This window comes from Elgaria multicarinata, chromosome 5, assembly GCF_023053635.1.
Source record: "Elgaria multicarinata webbii isolate HBS135686 ecotype San Diego chromosome 5, rElgMul1.1.pri, whole genome shotgun sequence".
Lineage (NCBI taxonomy): Eukaryota > Metazoa > Chordata > Lepidosauria > Squamata > Anguidae > Elgaria > Elgaria multicarinata.
Window position 1 is genome coordinate 51708787 of NC_086175.1, and position 20197 is coordinate 51728983.

The 20197-nt window shown below is 40.9% G+C and overlaps 1 protein-coding gene across 3 annotated transcripts in view; it reads right to left on the bottom strand.

Moving 5' to 3' along the window:
- Window positions 1-14370: 14370 nt before the first annotated feature.
- The window catches only part of NLGN4X (neuroligin 4 X-linked), a 218376-nt gene continuing 212549 nt past the window's right edge, over window positions 14371-20197 (bottom strand). For all 3 annotated transcript variants that reach the window (XM_063126348.1, XM_063126347.1, XM_063126349.1), the window contains one exon: window positions 14371-15277. In XM_063126348.1, the coding sequence (XP_062982418.1) occupies window positions 14434-15277 (844 nt within the window). In that variant the 3' untranslated portion in view covers window positions 14371-14433. The remainder of the gene's footprint in view (window positions 15278-20197) is intronic.

Below are 20197 nucleotides of genomic sequence, written 5' to 3' on the forward strand. Positions count from 1 at the left end.
AACAAACACGCCCAACTGAAACCCCTTCAAATATAAAACAAGCACAGCAGGCAAAAGGTTGGGCTAGAACCATTCTCTCTGATGCAGACTTCATTCAGAAGTGGCAATTAATGAAGTATACAATTTATACCCCACCCTTTAATAAGACAGCATTGGGAAAAAACACTTTCAAATGGTGTAAAAGTATTATCAAGCCAGTGAAAATATAAATGAGTTTCACCTAACCCCAAAAGATGACAAAATAGGCACCAGGTGACTCCCCCTAGGGAGAGATCCATACTATAGAGTTTTGAAGGTAAGCACTAGCATCCTGAATTATGCCTGGAAATGGACAAGAAGTGCTTCATGTTTAAGAAATGGCAAGATGTTGCCCCAACAACTGGTTCCTCTTATCATCCTAGCAGCTGTATTTTGAACTAGCTGCAGTTTCCATACACTCGTCAAAGGCAACCCAATGTACAACACATTATAGCGATGCAACCTAAAGTCAAGGTGAAAAAGTCAATTCTACCTCCTTAGCATTCTTCCACCTCCTTTTGCAGCATTTCTACCTCAGCCTCAGTGCTCCTTTCTTTTTGACCTGGATCCTTTCTACACCTAAGGGTTATCCCAGGAAAATGGAGGGATCGTCCCTGCCTGCTCCCAGGATCCCCTGTGTGTCATTTGGATGCACTGGGACGATTCTGGGACGATCCTGGGGGAAAAGGCAGATGTAGAAACAGCCCTTTTTGACCCTTCTTGTTTGCCTGACTACTCCAACCTAATAGTGTTGCTTCCCTCCTGCTATTGGTTTCTTTCCTTTCCCTGAATGTCTTACATAGACTTGAATCCTCATGACCTGACCTTTGGTTGTCCTAGATTGCCATCCCCTCAATCACATAGTTTTTCTTCGCTCCCTATATGACCTTTTTTCTACTACACATTTAATCACTTGCTGATTGTAGGGAGATCTTCATGTCACTCAGTTGGCAGGGCCCCATCTTCTGCATGTCTCATTTAGAAATCCAGATTAAAGAATGTTCATGACTCTACAGGATAAATTCAAGTGAGTGAATCAAGAAGTGTCCATTTTATTTGATATCTTACCAGCCTCATTGTATTCAGTTCATTCATTTATTTCTTATGATGTAGTGTGACTTTCCATTTTACATATCCTAAAATCACAAGTAGCTCAGATGATACTAATTATGCTTAAATTGTATATTAATATTTTTATGCTTATACAGTATCATTTATGCACAAGCCCTGTAAGTGAATTATAATCCAAACTTTATCCAATTGTCACACAGTTCCTATGTCCTATAGACAACACAATTCACGGTCAGTCTAAAATCTGCCTATACCCATTTTTAAATAAATAAATAAATAAATAAATCCTAAAAGATTTATGCAAATAATACTTTTGACTGCTTTAATAATAAAATCTTGCTTGGGTTGATGACAAGACTACGAAACATAGAACTTACTCCTTAAGTACATTCCTTTGATCTCACTTTATTCATGGCCACATTAGCAAGCTCTAAGCAATTCATAATATAAAAATGAGTTGTGGTGCTTTCCTATGCCCCTTGATCCTGCCTCCTTGACAGGTTTTATTCATATTTTCAACATCCATTTTGTGCAGTTTCAAAACCAGCTCTCCACAATAAATTGATTTTTTGGTCTTTATGGTTCATATTTTAAGAGTATGAACCAACCATTTCAAATAAATCTAATGCATTCCAATAGAGTCTACTTCCAAGTAGGGAATATTACAGCTGTGCACAAATGGCCTTCCCAAATTCTCCACCCTATTTCTGGGCAGAGAAATTGGAGGGACAATTTCACTGAATTTTTGCGGGGGAAGGAGACATTCTCAAACAGTTTCCTGAAGGTGGAGCTCACATTAGCAGTGGATGTAACACAGCTTCTTTCTTTTTTGCTCAGGTGTTCTGTTTTTTGTGCTGCCACTGCAAGTAGCAACAGCAGCAGCCTAGTTCCCATTTTGCATCCTTCATCATGCCCCATACATTGTGTCATCCAAGGACATTGCATATGGGAGGGGCACCACAAAAATGGTGCAGAAGATTTGGCAGTGGCCAAGACTGCAATATGTGTTTGTTTTTTCTATCTATTATACATCTCTGCATTGCTTTTCAGCCTCTCATGCTGCCTACACTTCCAAAAATGCACTACAGGAGGAATTTCCCTGGGCTTTCATTGAAGTGTTGGAAGCCAAAGAAGCTACAGGCTGCCAGAGAGATGAGTGGGCAATGAAAAAACAGGACACTCACACATACTCCTCAGCCACCCAGTAAGTCAGGTAAACACATGAACACTGACCCCAAGTCATGAGATTTTTTCTCAAAACAATTTCTCTTTTTTGAAAACAATTCCTTTTCTGTCAAATTGAATGAGAATGGTCAAAAAAATGTGGAATAAATTTCTGGCACAGCACTACAGTATATGTTCTGGGATATTAGTCCTATAGTTGTTTGAGTTGGTCGGTACACAGAGTGTTTTCATATCCACAGAAATATTTTTACTTGGAAAATATGACAAGTTTATCCAGTTGTGTTACAAAGATTTAGTAGCAAGTCTTAAGCAAACAGTGTGGTGTTAATACATTTGGATTCGTGGTAAAATGGTTACAATGTAGGCAAGTCAAACACAGTACCTTGCCATTATATCTGCTTAGATTTCATATCATACAAGGCTTGGAACCCCCTGCCTGGAATCCGCCGGGGACAATGTTTCTTCTCACTGCTGAAATTGCTGATGCGTCATCAAATTTGTTGGCAAAATTTGGTGTTGAAGTGGCAACCCCCCCCCCCAAAAAAACCACAATTCTTCTTTAAAAAGTAGCAGTGGTGTGTGTGGGGGTGGGTGGGGGTTATGTCACAAAACAGGCTAGGGAGGCTGCATGCCACCCAGTGGCTGTACATCCCAGACAAAATAGATTATGTCACATATGTGGATGTCATCTTAATAGTAGAAAATTGTTAGTCCCCTGCCCCCTGCTTGGGGTGGGAAATCAGAAAACTATCACATGCAGTTTTAGGAGCTAAACAACTATATTATTCTCTCCAGCAGTTATAGTCTTACTATCATGATTACTAGTATGAATCAGTTGCTGCCACCATTATTTCTGTAGACAAAAGGGTTTCAGTTTCAGCGGTTGTTGGTGACTAATGTCACTGCTGCTAGACTTGCCTCATTCCATCCAGAACAGAATTTGCTAAACATCAGAGGCATGCAGTAAGAGAGATCAAATGCACAAGATTGATATAAAATAAGGAGCAAGGGTTCAGTAGGCTAGATACCGGGGAGTGCATAAGGGCATACACCAAAGATTGCAAAGAGCATCAAGAGCTGTACAGGGCAGCGATTACAGCTAATAAGGTGTGGCAGTTGGTAGAATAAAAGAAAGAAAGTCAAGTAGATCAATGCCTGTCACTGCTGCCCTTGAGGGTAAAAAGATAGTGGTAGTGGGGTGAATACAGAGAGGATCTAGACTTAAAGGACATGTAAGCTACGCAGATGAAAATCCTCAGCATAGCAGACCTCAGTCACTCAAAACCTGTCATGCTGAGAGACTAGACACAGTCATAAAGATTTTCAGTAGAGGTTGAAAAATGTACTCAGTGACTTGAATAATTACATTGAGTATCCAAAGGCCAGGTCTGGAGCAGAGAAATGCTCTACAGCATCTTCCATTCCACTGGCCCAGACACTGATTTCCAGTTGGCTGTAGAAAGTACAGAAGGAGAGTTCTAGTTATTGAGGGGTGGCAATGGGGTGAGGAGAAGGGTTGAACAGGCTCCTGGAACATGTTAGTAGTAGAAACAAAATCTTCTCAACCAATTACTTTAAAAGATAGGTACCATCTCTGGGACAGGAGATAGCAACCCTACTCTGCTGATCTCATTTCCTATCTCATTTCCCTCCCCACCTTCAAATGTCTAATACTTTCCCAACTTCTACTTGAGATCACTGTGTCATTAAACGGATGGGGCAGAATTTTCTGACACACTCTATAGATTAGTAGAGGAGCCACAGGCATGTATCACAGGCAGGGGTCAGCCCATGATGGCCGACCAGCAAATAATCCCAGATCACTCAAACAAGTGAGCTAAGAAAAATGCAAAACAAGTCACAGGGGAAGATTATGTAGTGAATAAGATGGTGTCACACATGGCACTATGGCATCAGAGAGCTTCAGCAAATCAAATAGCTAGGGGTGAAAATATCAGATCACATACTACACAGCAAACATAATGACACTGCATACCAACACTGGACATCGGTGAGCATGAAGTGGTGCAGAATTCAAAATCCAGTTTGTGTTTGCTTTAATAAATGCATTTCAAGAGAATTGGTGAAAATAGCAAGGTAAGAGGCATTTCTTCTGATAGGGAAAGTAACATTGGAAAGTTCAATTTCAGCTCTTTCTGAAGAAATACTTTCCCACTCTAAAGAAGGTGACTGATTAGATTTTGAACATGAGTACAACACACCCACAGAGTCATCTTCAAGGGCATTTTACTAAGAGAACATTCACGCTATCAACTGCTGACTCTCTCATGGTAGAAGTCTCTCTCTGTGTGTAAGTTATACTGAGGCAAATACTTCTTGATCTAAATATGCCAGAACTTGTGATCGGTGAAGTTGCATCTGAATTCATTATTACCTCTGATAATAATGAACTCACCCATGTAAGTTTGGACAAGAGTTCCCCCTTAAAACAACATGCATCTTGGGAGCTGTAGTTTGCAAATGAGTACTATGTCATGATTCACCATATTATGTAGCCCCTTCCTGATTGTGTGACCCACCAGCAGCAGGTTTACTTACCAAACAAAATAAAAGAAAGCACTGCACAAACAACAATGGCCCAAATCTGATCTGATGAGAATGTGACTTCATCAGTTTTCCATAAATAAGAAAAGGTTAATTGAACCAACTCAGCACATGCATGGAAATCATGTTGTTTAGATTCTATGCATGTTCAGAAGCTTGCAATCAATTCTGAACTTAAGAGCAAATTTGTAAAATACTGGTCCAGGCTCGTTAAAAAGGTGAGCATTATAAATGGGTGAAATTCGACCAGCGAGCTGACTAAACGCAAAATTCAGCTGAATCACTAGCGAGAACGGAGGCTTCAGAAATCAGAAGATCATAAGGGTTTCATTTTATTCTGTGTACAGTGCTGGTTAGTATAAAAGTTAAAAGTAGCATTTTGTCTTTGATGTATGTTTGGTGTAACTCAATGACTGGTTTGGACAACACAATAAGCAATGGTGCTTTAAATAGCTGACAGTTGGTTATTTAACCCACTGTGAGTTATCATGTTGTGTGGTGGGAGTTTTTTAAACCAACCATTGGTTACTTGGCCAAAATAACCAACACAAATAACCAGAACTGTGTAGAGATGGCTATTTGAACCACCATTGTTTATTGTTTATTGTGTTGTGTTAGTTATTTCCTCAGCCACAGAGTTGCAAGGCAAGAGCGGTCAAAGCAGCAGCTGCAGTTCCAGTCCAGCTGGCAGGATAGCTTTTCAGCAGCAATGGCTAATGGGATAATTGCAGAAGGACTGAGGAGGGAGAGGGGGTCCCGCGGGGATGAGTGAGTCAACTCAGTGTGGACTAATAATAGGGTGACCATATGAAAAGGAGGACAGGACTCCTGTATCTTTAACATTTGCATAGAAAAGGGAATTTCAGCAGGTGTCATTTGTATATATGGAGAACCTGGTGGAATTCCCTCTTCATCACAACAGTTAAAGGTGCAGGAGCTATACTGGAGTGACCAGATTTAAAAGAGGGCAGGGCACAGCACCTGCAGCTTTAATTGTTGTAATGAAGAGGGAATTTCACCAGCTTCTCCATATATACAAATGACACCTGCTGAAATTCCCTTTTCAATACAACTGTTAAAGGTACAGGAGCCCTGTCCTCCTTTTCATATGGTCACCCTACTAATAAACAATTCAACTCTGATCCTAATCCACAGCATGGTTGATTATTATCATGTGGTGTGTGTGTGGGGGGGTACTCCCTAGATAAACATCGAGTTGATTATTACCCCATTGGTGACTATTGTGTTGTCTGAACACAGCCAATGGCTCTTTGAGTATTTATTAGCAGCTATTATTCTGATCTCATTCTGATTATTTCTCAAATGCATGAAATCCACAAATGTATCACAGGTACATTGTGGATTTTGTTCCAATGTATTATTGAGATGTATTATATAAACACAAATAAAGAATATAAAAGACAGGGACAAACCTTACCTATCTGTCTCCTATAGCTGCAAAAGACAGGCCTTGCAATATTGCCCATGCTTGCGTACATTCAAACATTTTGGAAGTTTTCCTGAGAACATGCTGCTCCAAACTCCCTAAAAAGGGAGTCTTAGGACAGTGAAAATACACAGTAGGAGAGATGAAAACCAAGGTCCGGGTCACTTGGCCTGTTCTGGATTAATGATATCATCTTGACATGTTCATAGAAATCACACACTAGGAGGTAACACAGATTGTCTTCATTACAAGCTTTCATAAGGCAAGTAAATTATCTCTGTCATATTTCCTGGTTTTTATTCCCAATACAAAACTTTTAAAATTCTTTTTCACATCTGAGGTCTGGATTCTGGATGAAATACAACAGACTAAGTGAAATATGCCTACCAGCTGTAGCTTGTCAATGCAAGTGGTAAGCATATATTTATGTTAACAGCATTTTTTTTTAAGATGCAAAGCAGCAAGGACAGTTAGGCTTGTTATACTTCTGTACATATTGCTCAGTCATTGCTTTGTAGTTGTTAGTGTCAAGCATGGTTTTATAACAGTTATCAACTGCAGCATCCCAGATGTTTTCTTCCACAGCAGTGCTATTAGATGCTGACAACTGAGTGCCAGGAACATTTGGGAATGGTTCAGTGGTACTAACCTATTTCTATTATATTTATATTCACTGGATCCAAATGCAAGATTGAGTTTTTGTTGCAAAACCCAATATTGGTACCAAAACTAGCAGGTCGTACTTGTACTTAATGACTGTGTTCCAATGAGTTAGAAGCTGGACTTATTTACTGCTGTCTATAGAAAGGGAATGCACTGAATGGTCACCAAGTGCCAAAGATAGCAATTTGAACCACTTGTGCTCATGTGTCTTTGAATCATTGTCATAGTGTGAGGACCAGGGATTTGAACAGGACCAGTTTCTTGGGGTGGGGGGAAGGCCAGGCATCCATGGCCTGGGCCACACACTGTTTAATTTTATCTGCATGCCGAGTGAGTTATTCACCTGTATAGATAAATGTTTGGCTGATACAATCAATAGAAATTCCCATGATCACACAGGCAAAACCAGATATGGTCCCACAGTCAAAGGCATTGTTGCCGACCAGATCCAGACTATGCTTTCCCTCATCAGTGTATACCTAGAGAGAAGTGTAAGGTGACAGGGGAGGTCTTGATATGGAACTCCCACTGGCCAGGATCCAGAACTTTATCTTCCATACCTCCAGGACTGTCACAATTCTTGCAGACCAAATTGTGTTTTGGAGGGCACCACCTAGACTGCATACAATCTCTGCCACTGACTGAGCACTCTGTCAGCTGATCCACAATAACTAATCCAGCTGCACTGAGGTCTAAAATGTTCTGGCCTCAGTGCTTGCCCTTCCATTTGGATTTTGTGGGAGATGTCATCCATACTGTAGCCCCAGAAGTATATATAAGATGTCCAGGCAAATGTTCGTTAGAGTAGAAGGACATTGTGTAATGTGGAGGAAATATAAATCATACATATCATACATATGCATTTTTCTCTCTTTTCATGTAAGAGCTCTGGTGAACATCCAGACTGCTCAGATAAACAGTTGTCTAGTTATACATAAATGATATCTATGCAGAACTGTCACCATTGCCTAAATGACACATATTTAAGTAATTGAAGATTAGAGAATCTGGATTAGCCAATAATGATAAGTAGGTTCCTTCAGTTCTGCTCCATTATTGTTCTGCAGTTCACTTATGCCTTGAGTTATACTAGTTGCCATCTGGCAAGAAAAAAGATATATGCAATGTTGATAATGGAGTTTGTGCAGGAATAAGTCCCCAAAGCGGTGGTGGTGGGGTGTTTCTTCCACAGGAATGTACTAGTTTCAGCATTTTATGAAGTCAAAAACAAATAATGGATTGGATCCAGACCTATCATGCAATCCTATGCATATCTACTCAAAGATATGCCTCACTGAATATCTCCCAGGTGTTAGGATTGCAGCCATAGCCATGTTTAGAGAAGACCTGCCCCCTCCTGAAGCAAGAATTTTCACTCATTTTGGCAATTTCCTGTGCAAGCGTAATGTCAATCTTGTCCGCCTGCAGGAGGGGCCAAGCATGTGCCGTCACTGCTGGAGATGCCTGTGCACACCCTAGTGACAGATACTACCCAGTGTCCCCACATCTGTGTGAAGCCACAGCTGCTGGCACCTCTAGGCACATGCCCGGCCATGGTGCAGCCCTAAAGACCCCTGAGGGATGCATTTATCCATTTGATTTTGCTGAGGCAGTGGGAGGGGGAGCCATATAACTCTTTCCCTCAGACTCCTCCTCCCTGGCTTAAATCTGTATCGACTGTAAAGCTTTGCACTGTTTGGAAAGGTTTCTAGGTTTCATGGTCTTGGAGCTGTGACACTGATAGGCGCATATGATATTCTGGAGGTGACAGACTTGACCTTGGGGGAGCTAGGGGTGGCGACAGTCAACAGAAAGCTCTGGCGTGGGCTGGTCCATGAAGTCACGAAGAGTCGGAAGAGACTGAACGAATAAACATATATATAGATAGATAGATAGATAGATAGATAGATAGATAGATAGATAGATAGATGCCTGTCAGTGCCACAGCTCCAAGATCATGAAATATATATATATATATATATATATATATATATATATATATACATTCTTTTATTATTATAGATTTGCAGTAGCAGTAGGACCAGTAGTTCCTCATGAGTGCATCAGCACTCCTGCACCAGCATAAAAGCAACATCTTTTTTTCTTTTCTTTTTTTGAAAAATAGTTACTTTGTCCCAAAAAGAGAGAAGATATTCTGGAAATAACATTCCCAAATTCTGACATTAAGAGATGAATGACAGATTCTGACATTATCAGTTCTGCTCTAGAAAATATTTCCAGGAATACGGAAATTGGCAGATGATTTTCTAAGCAGTCCTACATACAGTAAGTCTATGTGGACAGATAATGAATGCTTGATTTAGAATGGGAATGGGCAAACTTTTTCAGGCCACATTCTTTTCTGGTTAACCTTCTGAGGGCTGCATACCAGATATGGGTTAAGGACATTATCATTGATCACTGCATATATAAGGACTTTGCATGTATTTATATACTTAGCATCCTGAGACAATTAATGTTCTGCAGGTACCACAATTTCAAATTTTGCTTTAATTCTGTGTTGTCATATATGTAGGTATATATGTCTAAAAGTGTGTCCCTTTGCCATGTTTTCATACTATATTTGAGATAATAGACTTATAGTCTCCTAACCCGACAGTCCTGCGCTTGACCAAAAATCAGAAATCATCTTGTCTTTCTTGCTTGCAGGATGCTAGAGTTTCTGTCATGTAGTCTTCTTATTACAATCAATAATACTTCTGCGATGGATGATTTCTGCTGGAAAAATATCATTCCAGTTGTGTTTGTAAAAGCTTCTATCCTAAGACTCCTGAACTTAGGACATACTGATAGAATTAATTAGAATGACATTCTCACAATTTATGCATTCTGGTTTAATGTAAAGAGAATTTGGTCATTAACAGAGGACATGTACATTTCTTGATCAAGGTGATTTGCTAAGCTTTATTCTCTGAGTTTATGGCTTCCTGCAAGCTCCTCTATGCCATTTTAATATGTGACTTGAAGATGACTGGTGTAATTTGGTGGTATTGTAAGAATTTCGCTGGATCTTTGATTTAATTTTGAGTTCTGAAGATGAAGACATCTGAATAAAGCTGACCAAGCTCTATGTCTCCCCATGTGTTTGATCTTCAGAAAAAAAGCAAAGCCAGTGCTATGTCAGCAGTCTCACATCCTAGACTGTATGCAAATGAGCCTTTTTCCTGGCAATATATGCATATATGCCACACTAACGCTCATGTCAGAGATGAATTAGTGTAAATTACAAGCATTCCATTCACTGTAATAAATTTGTGTTTTTAATATTTGCTCATCATTTTCTAATCAATTCAATTTGAAACTATGTGTAAGAGTAGGAGTAGATTCACAGAAAGGATTGTTGACAGACACAGGAAAATATGTAGCATGTGGAGCATTAACACAGAGATTTAACTTCTAACGATGGTGGACTAGCACACAAATGAGACCCCTACAATGTTTTTATATAAGCAGGTGTGAAACTGAGATTTGGAAGTTCACCAGTCTCTGGATCAAAAACAGCACATGGTTAAATTATGGAATTCACTACCCCAAGATGTAGTGATGTCCACCAAAAGGCAATTTGATAAATTCCTGGAGGAGAAGGCTGTCAATGGCTACTAGCCCTGATGGTTATGTGCTACCTGCAGTATCTGAGGCAGTAAGCCTATATGCACCAGCTGCTGTGGAACATGGCTGGGAGGGTGCTGTTGCACCATTTCCTCCTTTGTTGGTCCCTGGTCAGCAGCTGGTTGGCCACTGTGTAAACAGAGTGCTGGAGTAGATGGACCCTTGGTCTGATCCAGCATGGCACTTGTGTTCTTATGTTGTTTACTAACTTTGGGCCCACTTATGACCCAAACTGGCAAATAATTTGTTATGGTTGCATTTCAGGATTTCTATATATTTATTCATATATTCAACTTTTTCTTTCTAGAAATGTAGTTTTTATTGAAAGTCTAGCTTTATAGACCTAGTGGTGAAGGTGGCAGGCAGCCAGTTCCTGATTTGTGGGGCTTCCTGCTTGAGCGCCTGATATGAAGTCTCATTGCTCCTGGGAAGCGCCCATAGCTCAGTGCACATGCTTTGGATGCAAAAGGTCCCAGGTTCAATCCCTGGCGTTTCCAGATAGGGCAGGGCAAACCCTCTGAAATTCTTGAAAGGTGTTGCCAGTCAGTATGGAGACAAATGGCTTAGTGCCGTAAGAAGCTTCCTATCTTCATAAAGCTGGATCTCAGTCTGCAATGGTTAATATCATACACAAGGCCAGAAAGAATGGTTCAACCTAGTATAAGAATTTTCATTTGATTAGCTAATTAAGTAAAGGTGTACAGTATAGAGATAATTACTCTCTTAATTTGGCAGGGATATTTTTGGTTTACCAAGCATTTAATTTTCACTTTCACATGACACAAGCGATGACTTAGGAAAAGTGCTAAAATCCATAGGTAATAATAAATCATACTTGCTGTTCAGTAGCTCTGAGCGTCAGCATCTGGCATTCCATCACCTTGCCAATAGGCTTATAGCAACGCTAGTTAGAATATTAACCCAAAACCAGCCTAGCAACGTAACACTTTACAGTATAGGTATGGCATGGCTCTATGTAGACTTGAGAGTTTAATACAGATTTCAGTTTTTTCAAAATGATTGTTTTCTTTACAAAAATGATAAACACATAATTCTTTGCACAAAGCCTTAGAAAATACTGTGATATTTTATTATTAAAAATGCTGCTGAAAAGTTTATACATATGTGTCCAGCCATATATATCTTCTGTCCTTACTTAAGGCAAAACCAAAACAAAAACAAAAACAAATAAAAATGCAGAAACAATAATAAAAGAAACCCTGCGTGCCTCTTAAGGTCAAGAAGAAAAAGTCTGGGAAAGTTTTTTTTTTCCTTTTCTTTAAAGTATACTGTGTTGTTATTATTATAGAATCCTATGAAGAGCCTAAAAATTTCCATTTATAAATCATACATCTGTCGAGACTTATTAAATTATTAAAGTGACATCATTGTCATCAGTTTTTTAAAAGCTAAAATCATTCACTTACAGAAACGGTTTTACCCATATGTCACAAGCCTGACACAGTACTGTACATATTGCTAGCAGAAGACAACTGGAAGTACTAAACAAATACCCTAATTCACATAACAAACATACCCAACTGATTAAGATGCCATCATTTTCCATTTTTTTACCCGCCGAGTCATGAAGAATTGCTGTGTCTTGGTGGAGGCAATGCGTTGGCTGTAATGATGACATGGAATTGATCCAGCTCTAATTAAGATTACAATTACATTTAAAATAAGGGACAGGGACAGTTTGCCATTTCCTGTTGAGTGAAAAGTGGAGCAGTTTGCTCATTTAAAATCTCACCTGGAAGCAAAAGGGGAGCAGATACTAGCTTAAACTTTCTAACAAGTAAGGCTGTGGTATGGGTGACATTAGCAATTTTACTGTGTCACCAAACCTCTTTTTGCTATTCTCAGGGATTGCTTTCTCTGCCAGGAACAGCATGGAGTTGAACATATCACACATCCAGTGAGTTCTCAAAGGTAGCTATGAGTTAGAAGATCACAAGCTGTCTATTCTAAAGGCAGAAGGCATCTTGTGTGAGATATGACTATCTCGAGATGACCATATAACAACGCTGTGCCCTTCTCAGTGTAGGGAAATAAAAATACAATATACATCCCAGGAAATATGTGGTCTTGTGCACAGCAACTATTTTTCTCAAATATCTTTGGTTACCGTCTTTTAACTTTAGCTTTCTAAAGACAAAATATAAACCATTCTCTACTTATTCATAACTCAGTCCTACGTTTAGAACAGCTGAACTTGACACAGAAGTGTCAAATGTCTTGTCAGGACAGCTGCATTTCATACTAAATTCTTCTGTTAAAGGGAATGGAGTGAAGAATTTTTATTTTTATTTTTAATGTTTTTTTGAACAGTGAAATGATCTAGCTTCTTCAAGGCAACTCACCTATTGTACGTTTGATATGGTTTCCTTCTAGCTCATCACGGCCTCCATCCGTTCTGTGATGCAACAACGTCAACCAGCAAAAATGGTGGCCTTGATTAAAAATGACCACTGGGTCAAAGTTCTTTATATAATGATCCATCCAGATCTTTCCTCTTACTTTATTAAAGCAACAATAATTAGAACTATTTCTGGCCCATCTTCCAACCTGTGTGTTCAGCATAATTGAACAGTTGCCTTCTGAGCTCAGCTTCTTCTGTGAACTGCTGGGGCAGCCAGAACTGATAGTCCTCAGAAAATAGATATATATATTTTAAGGTGCATCAGGGCACTCAAAGCTGGGAAGTAACATTTCATGGCATGTCAGATATTAAGAATGACAAAGTAGGCCTCCGACCTCAATATAACTCTCTCTCTCTCTCTCTCTCTCTCTCTCTCTCTTTTAATTCTTCCAATCCGTCTCTGTGTTGCAATATAATGAAGGCTAACACAAAAATTGGAAAAAAAGAGAGAAAAAAGATAATTTTTTTCCTTAAAAAACAAACCAAACTGTTTGCTATCTATGAATGCCTTAACATGCACATGTGTAACCTGTAAAGGAAAATCTGGCAGGCCACACAGTCATCTGTATGTATCTTCTGTATGACACACCGTGTCCTCCTAGAAATGAAACAGTAGGAAAAAACCTCATGTCTTGGTTTACCACTAGTAATTAAGAAGAAAATCCTCCTTTTGGTCTGGGAGGAAGCAGAGGTGATATGACTAATGTTTATACACATAGATCACAACTGAAAGCACAATCTTTCTAAAAGCTCTTTTCAAACTGAAAACATCAATAAAAGCTTCTTTTTTAAACTCACAGCTATGTACATTTTTTTACAAAGTTTCTTAAATATAGTTCAGGCTGTCAAGTCATCTCTTTGCACAGAACTATACGTATTTACTGCATAGTCAGTCCTATTTTTTTTAATAATAAAATCTTATTTCCCCATTCTGGATTACAGCTTCTTAGATGGGTAAAAGCCCATGGTGATGTCTTTTTTTTTTTTTTTTTTGTATAACAAGGGCCATTCACGGTATGGCACATATAGAACATTTTTTTAAAATTTTATTTGTTAAAAAAACTGTACAGTCACTGGCTCTGTGTTCCAGAAGTTTCTGCTTCTGTTTGTTACACTCAATACATATCCTTTTCTAAGTTACTTTCTTCAGGCCTCAACTCTTAACTTTCAATCAAAGTGGTTGAGATATTAAAGCAGTATCCTAATAGCAATGTACACATTTCACATTTCACAGGGTTTGAGAAGGTGATCTGTTTAGATTATCAGAGTTCCCATGGAAAGGATCTGTAAGAAAATTATGTCTGCCTTCCTCTTTCACCTTTTTATTTTGACAAGTTGCTTGATGGAGAATGTGGATTGATTGATTTAATTTTTCTCTTCTTTTTCTTATTTTTAATCTTCCGGGTGGCACAGGGTGGGGCAAATGACAGAGCTATACCCTAGTGGTGGAATGTCCATGGGGCAAATTAGTACTGTTTTGTCCTCCGCTGAATGTGTTGAAAGTATGCAAAGGCTGCATCCCTGTTAATGTGTTTGGAATCATGGTTATGGTGTTGGGCGTCATGAGTGGAATGTCATCTGGAGATCTTCTCAGAGTGAGGGTGTAGTCAGGTGGGCAGGTGAGTCTCAGGGTATCATGTGCCTGCAATGACTCGCACTCATGATCGTGCTCCAGCTGTTTCATCTGCAGTGACATAATCTCTTCGTTCTGTATATGGGCGATATCATTGGTTGTGTTCCGTTGAGGACTGGGGCGCCTGTGTGTCTCATGGCGCCGCTTGTCCTTCTTATAATACAAAGCTGCAAATGCTAAGATGTTGAGGAATAATAATGATGCACCCACAGCAATGGTAACACTGAGCTCTGTGGAATAATCTCTCTTGTTTTCTATCAGAACACTTGTATCCTCTGGTGATGTCTTCTGGGTATCCTTTGAATGTTTCGGATTGTTGCTTGGCGTCATTAATGGCCGTTTGGTGGTGAACTTTCCAGGAGAACGCCGGGTGACGTAAGGGAATGATGTCATATCAGGAGGCGGCACCTTGGTTGTTGTGGAGACGTACTGGAATATCTCATTTAGGTTGTGCAAATGCGGTACAAGTTCTAGCCAGAAAGCGACTTTCGTTGCTCGGTAGTGATCCCGGACTCTGGGTTTCAAGCCAATGTGTAAATAAAGTTGGTCTTTTGGATTATATTTAGACCAGGCCACTTCTTCAAAACGATTGGGTTTTGTATGGATAAACTTTGTATCCTGGGGAACAGGCTGATTTGGATCCCTAAACAATAGACAAACAAAATATTATTAGAAGGAGTCAAAAACCTCCAAAAGAAATACAGGCTCAAGAATATTGCAAGCCTTTACAATATTGTTTCATGATATGGCATCAGACTGAGTTCCAAGGCAATGGGTAAATAGAATTAGTTTTCTGGATTCTGTTCAGACCAGGTCACTCATTCAGAAAGATGCTTTGGAAACACTTCATATAATGGCAAACTGCTTCGTATAGACAGGGATGGATGTCTGTCTGTCTGTTATGCTTTCTATAACATGAACATTTTTCAAACACAAGATCATTCTGTTCTTTTTCTGTATCAGTTTGTAATTTTTATTTTTTGTAAATTCAGCCAGCAGCAAAATAAATAAATAAATAAATAAAAATTGTATACATTTTGGAGTACACAAACATTTGTACATATTTTTGTACACATTTTCCCCTAACATATACATTTTTAAAAAATAGAATGCTCCTAATATATTCTGTTTTGTATATAATTTCCCCTAGTGTGTGCATTTTCATATACAATTTTTAAAATTGGAGAACTGCATTGCAGAATTGAGAAAGTGAGAAAACTAAAGGATAGTTGCCTAACAGTTTCTGAAAAGTAGGTCAGTCTGAATTTTTCCCCCATCCCTAAGTATAGATGCTTAGAAATAGAAAAACAAAATGTTAAATTGAACTTTTTTTTTTTTTTTAAAAAAAAACCTGTTTGTATGGGCTGTGTATTCAGTGATTTTGCAGTCATATTTCAAAAGTGCAGAATTTATATTGCCAAATAGTGGTCCATTAAAGCAAATGGATTATTATTTGCCAATATATATTGCAAGCATGGGGGGACTTGATCTGGATCAAGGCCACAGTGGGAAGAAGGGTTAAAGCCCCCTTACTGGCCATGATAAGGTCCATTTGGATCAGGACCCCACGCTTACTCTACAGTAAAAACAAGCAAGCAAACAAACAGCAAAAAAGCATAGCTACTAGGTACATCTTTAAAGTAACGTGTGCTTTGGCTCTCAAAAGAGCATTCTGAGGAAAAATGACAGTGTCCAATGGTGGCTACTAGGACTGTGCACAGCGCCCGCCCCCCCCCCCCAAAAATTGTGAGACTAACAGGAAGTCCATAGGACTCTCCATCGCTCCCGCTCGCCCCCTCCCTTCCTGCTCACCCTCTGCCTGCGGGACTTACCTGAAGTCTCTGCTCATGCTGGTGAGCCGCTCATCCTCCAGGAGAGCTGCTTTCACCTGCCATGGATCTTCTGTTGTAAACTATGGTGATCAGAAGTGGCCATTTCCACTACTTTGGGCCAAGGCAACCCAATCTGGTCTCAAATAGGATTCTGGCCGAGGTGCGCCAAACCGGCCTGCTTTGACTAGGATTTGGGGTTTGGGACTTAAGCAAAGCACACCCCCTAGCTGCTACCATTCTGCGAAGAAGCCCCCTGTGCTCCATGCAGAGTGGGCATTTTTAAAGAAAAAATGAGGGTCACCAGCTAGAGGAACTCTGCTACTGTAAGGGCTATTGTAAGTTTGCTCTCCTTAGATTTACCCCGAACTTTCACACACTCAGCCCAATCACCGAAACACCACTCTCATTGAACTGACCACACCAGGAGTGGCAAAATTGGGAGGGCATTTTGGTTCAGCACTATATTGTGGTACATAACCTCCTCCCCAAGTGCAGCGTATACAGTCCTGACTAGGTATGGGGCAAATTTCCCTAGTTGAATTCAGTGGCCCTTTTTAAACCAGGTCAACCCTGCCTCTTTGAACTAGATATAATTCCAAATGAGACTCAGGCCGTTGCTAGACCAGGGTTTAGCCCGGGGCTCACCCCTGTGCATCCAGATGATGCACAGGGGATCCCGGGGTCAGGCAGGAGTAACCCTCCCTTGACCTGGGGTATTTGGTTACAGTTGTAGCCCAGAATTTCCCGCGGACTCGGGCTGAGCCCAAGGCCGTGAACGTGTAGACTGGTCTGCCACTTTTCCCGGCTACTGCAATTACTCGCGAGTAGCCAGGGAAAGTGGCGGGTGGGGCACAGCGCTCCACAGGAGCGCTGCGGCCATCAGGGCAGGGAGTTCGGAGCCAGGGGGACAGGGAGATCAGAGCCAGGGGGGCAGGGAGATCGAAGCCAGGGGGGAGGTCGGGGCAGGGGGGAGTGAGGAGAACGATTTTTTTTAAAAAAAGACTTATGTTTGCCGCTGGTGTGGTCCTGCGCACCTGGCCCTTAAACACTACAAACAAAATGGCGGATGCGACAGGGCTTTCCTGCAGCCCGTCGCTACTGACATGTGGATTGGAGCGACAGCCCTCACTACTTCTAGCACAAACTGGCCCCTCCTCACCACCGGATTATCAGGTAGGTCTAGCAACGACCTTACACCCCGTTTCCGCTGCTCCGCAACACTTCCTGCCAAACCTCTCCCCTCCCTACCATGAGGAGGGGAGAGGCCCTGGTTAGGCCTCATCTAGAGTATTGTGTCCAGTTCTGGTCTCCACAATTCAAGAAGGACGCAGACAAGCTGGAGCGTGTTCAGAGGAGGGCAACCAGGATGATCAGGGGTCTGGAAACAAAGCCCTATGAAGAGAGACTGAAACAACTGGGCATGTTTAGCCTGGAGAAGAGAAGATTGTGGGGAGACATGACAGCACTCTTCAAATACTTAAAAGATTGTCACACAGAGGAGGGCCAGGATCTCTTCTCGATCCTCCCAGAGTGCAGGACACGGAATAACGGGCTCAAGTTAAAGGAAGCCAGATTCCAGCTGGACATCAGGAAAAACTTCCTGACTGTTAGAGCAGTACGACAATGGAATCAGTTACCTAGGGTGGTTGTGGCACACTAGAGGCATTCAAGAGGCAGCTGGACAGCCATCTGTCAGGGATATTTTAGGGTGGATTCCTGCATTGAGCAGGGGGTTGGACTCGATGGCCTTGTAGGCCCCTTCCAACTCTGCTATTGTATGATTCTATGATTCTAGGAAGAGGTATTACTGTGGCAAAGAAAGAGGAGGAGGGTAAAGGAAGCAAAACACACACACACACACACACACACACACTGTGACTCAAGGAAGGCCCCACATGTTCTCTTGGCTGCAACTTATGTGCAGAGCACTATTTCCTGCCTGGGACCATAAAGTACTTGGAGCCAAGGACAGACCCCTGTGAGGTCTTTCCTTTCTGGAAGGGAGTCCTCTCCCAACCTCCCAAATAAGGCTTTTTTTCCTGGGAAAGGTGGAAAGATTGACAGGGAGAATAGGAGGATGGTGAGGAAATTGGACTTTTCAAGTGTTCATGTTATATGCTTGAAAACTCCCTGTGCGGATTTTTTGAATATTCAGCATGAACACTCGAAAAGTCCAATTAATTTTTGGGTCAGCCATGAAGGGACTCCTCTGTCCATACCTGTGAACAAATATCATTATATGGATGCAGGTAATTAAAATATTTCAATGCCTTCTCCAAGGGATGTTACCGAGAAAATCCAAGAGCATAGTTGCAACTACCACTAGCAGCTTCATCGTTGTTAGGAGTGGAAGAGAAGGCTACTGGTGGTACTAGAGATCCTGCTGAAAATGTACCCATTGCTGAACATGTACCCAGTGCAGTCTTCCTACTGCCTCTACCAATGGTGAAGCTGTCACTGAGAATTCCACGTGCAGCTGAACTAACAGCGCAGAACTCATGGAACACTTCAGCACTCTGTTTCACCCAGATGTTCAGAAATGCTGTCAGCTTTGATTATCCGTTTTGTTAAGAAGGGGGAAAGTCCCGCTCTGCCCATCCACCCATTGGTAACGGATGCAAGTTCTCTTGCTGGTAGCTCTTTTACACATGCAGAACGGAAGGCCTATTTGTAGAGATGCCTTGTTGGACTACGGTGATTATAATTTCTCTGGTGTCCTTATTAGGTAAGCAGGCTGTCCATATGTCCTACTTCACAGAGGTCAGTCCTCTGTTTATAGGACTCTCAGAGGACAGTCCTCTATTGGAAGGTAAGATCTATTTCATGGATGCTGAACTTCTTTCAGCCTGAAGGCCAAATTCCATTTCAGATAAATTCCCATGGACTTAATTCCAGTGGTAGGTGGGGCCAAAGGCAAAAGGGCAGGACCCAAGATTGGCTGGGGCTGGGGAAGGAGGAAGCATATCTATTTGGGGAGCCCCAGTGGACTGATTGGGATTCCTGGGTCCCCATATTGACTCCATGCCCTGACATTCTACATTTCTCCCTGCATTTGGAGAACTGTCCAGTCCAAGAAGGGAAAACAGGGGCCTTCAAATTGCCCATAAAACATTAGCAGACTGAGCAGACCCAGAGGTCACTTGGGGGTCACCATCCACCACCCCACTATCATGCCTTGTATTTCTATTTATAGTAGCTGTTTTGAAAATTACATCTATACATATAAATTAGCAAATGTAAAGTTTATGCAAACCTATGTCCTCTTTGGCACTCCCCTTGGTGCTGCATTTCCCACTTTTTTGGTGATATATAAATGGCCGCCTTACACTGCAACAAGGCCTTCAGCTGAATTTTAAACCTGGAAACAGTGTGTATGTGTTTGGTGGACAATATTTATGAAATATTGAGTGTTTCTTCATGCCGCAGCAATAGCTACCCAATCTTTCCCTGAACTAGGACAAATATGTGAATATATTTGTTGTGCTACAACAGCTGCGCTCAGCATTCTGTCTATTGTTATGAGCTTCATGCTTTTTCCTCAGGTTCATTTTTGACATATTAGTGCCTTCTCAATATTGCACCAGAGTGCGTAATGCATTACACCAAAGTTTCTCATTTTTATTCCCATACACTAGGTGGGCAACTTCTGGCTATGCTAGCTAGGGCTGAAGGGAATTATAGGCTTGCACATTAACACCCCCGTCATACAGTTTAAGTTTATTTTAGAAACT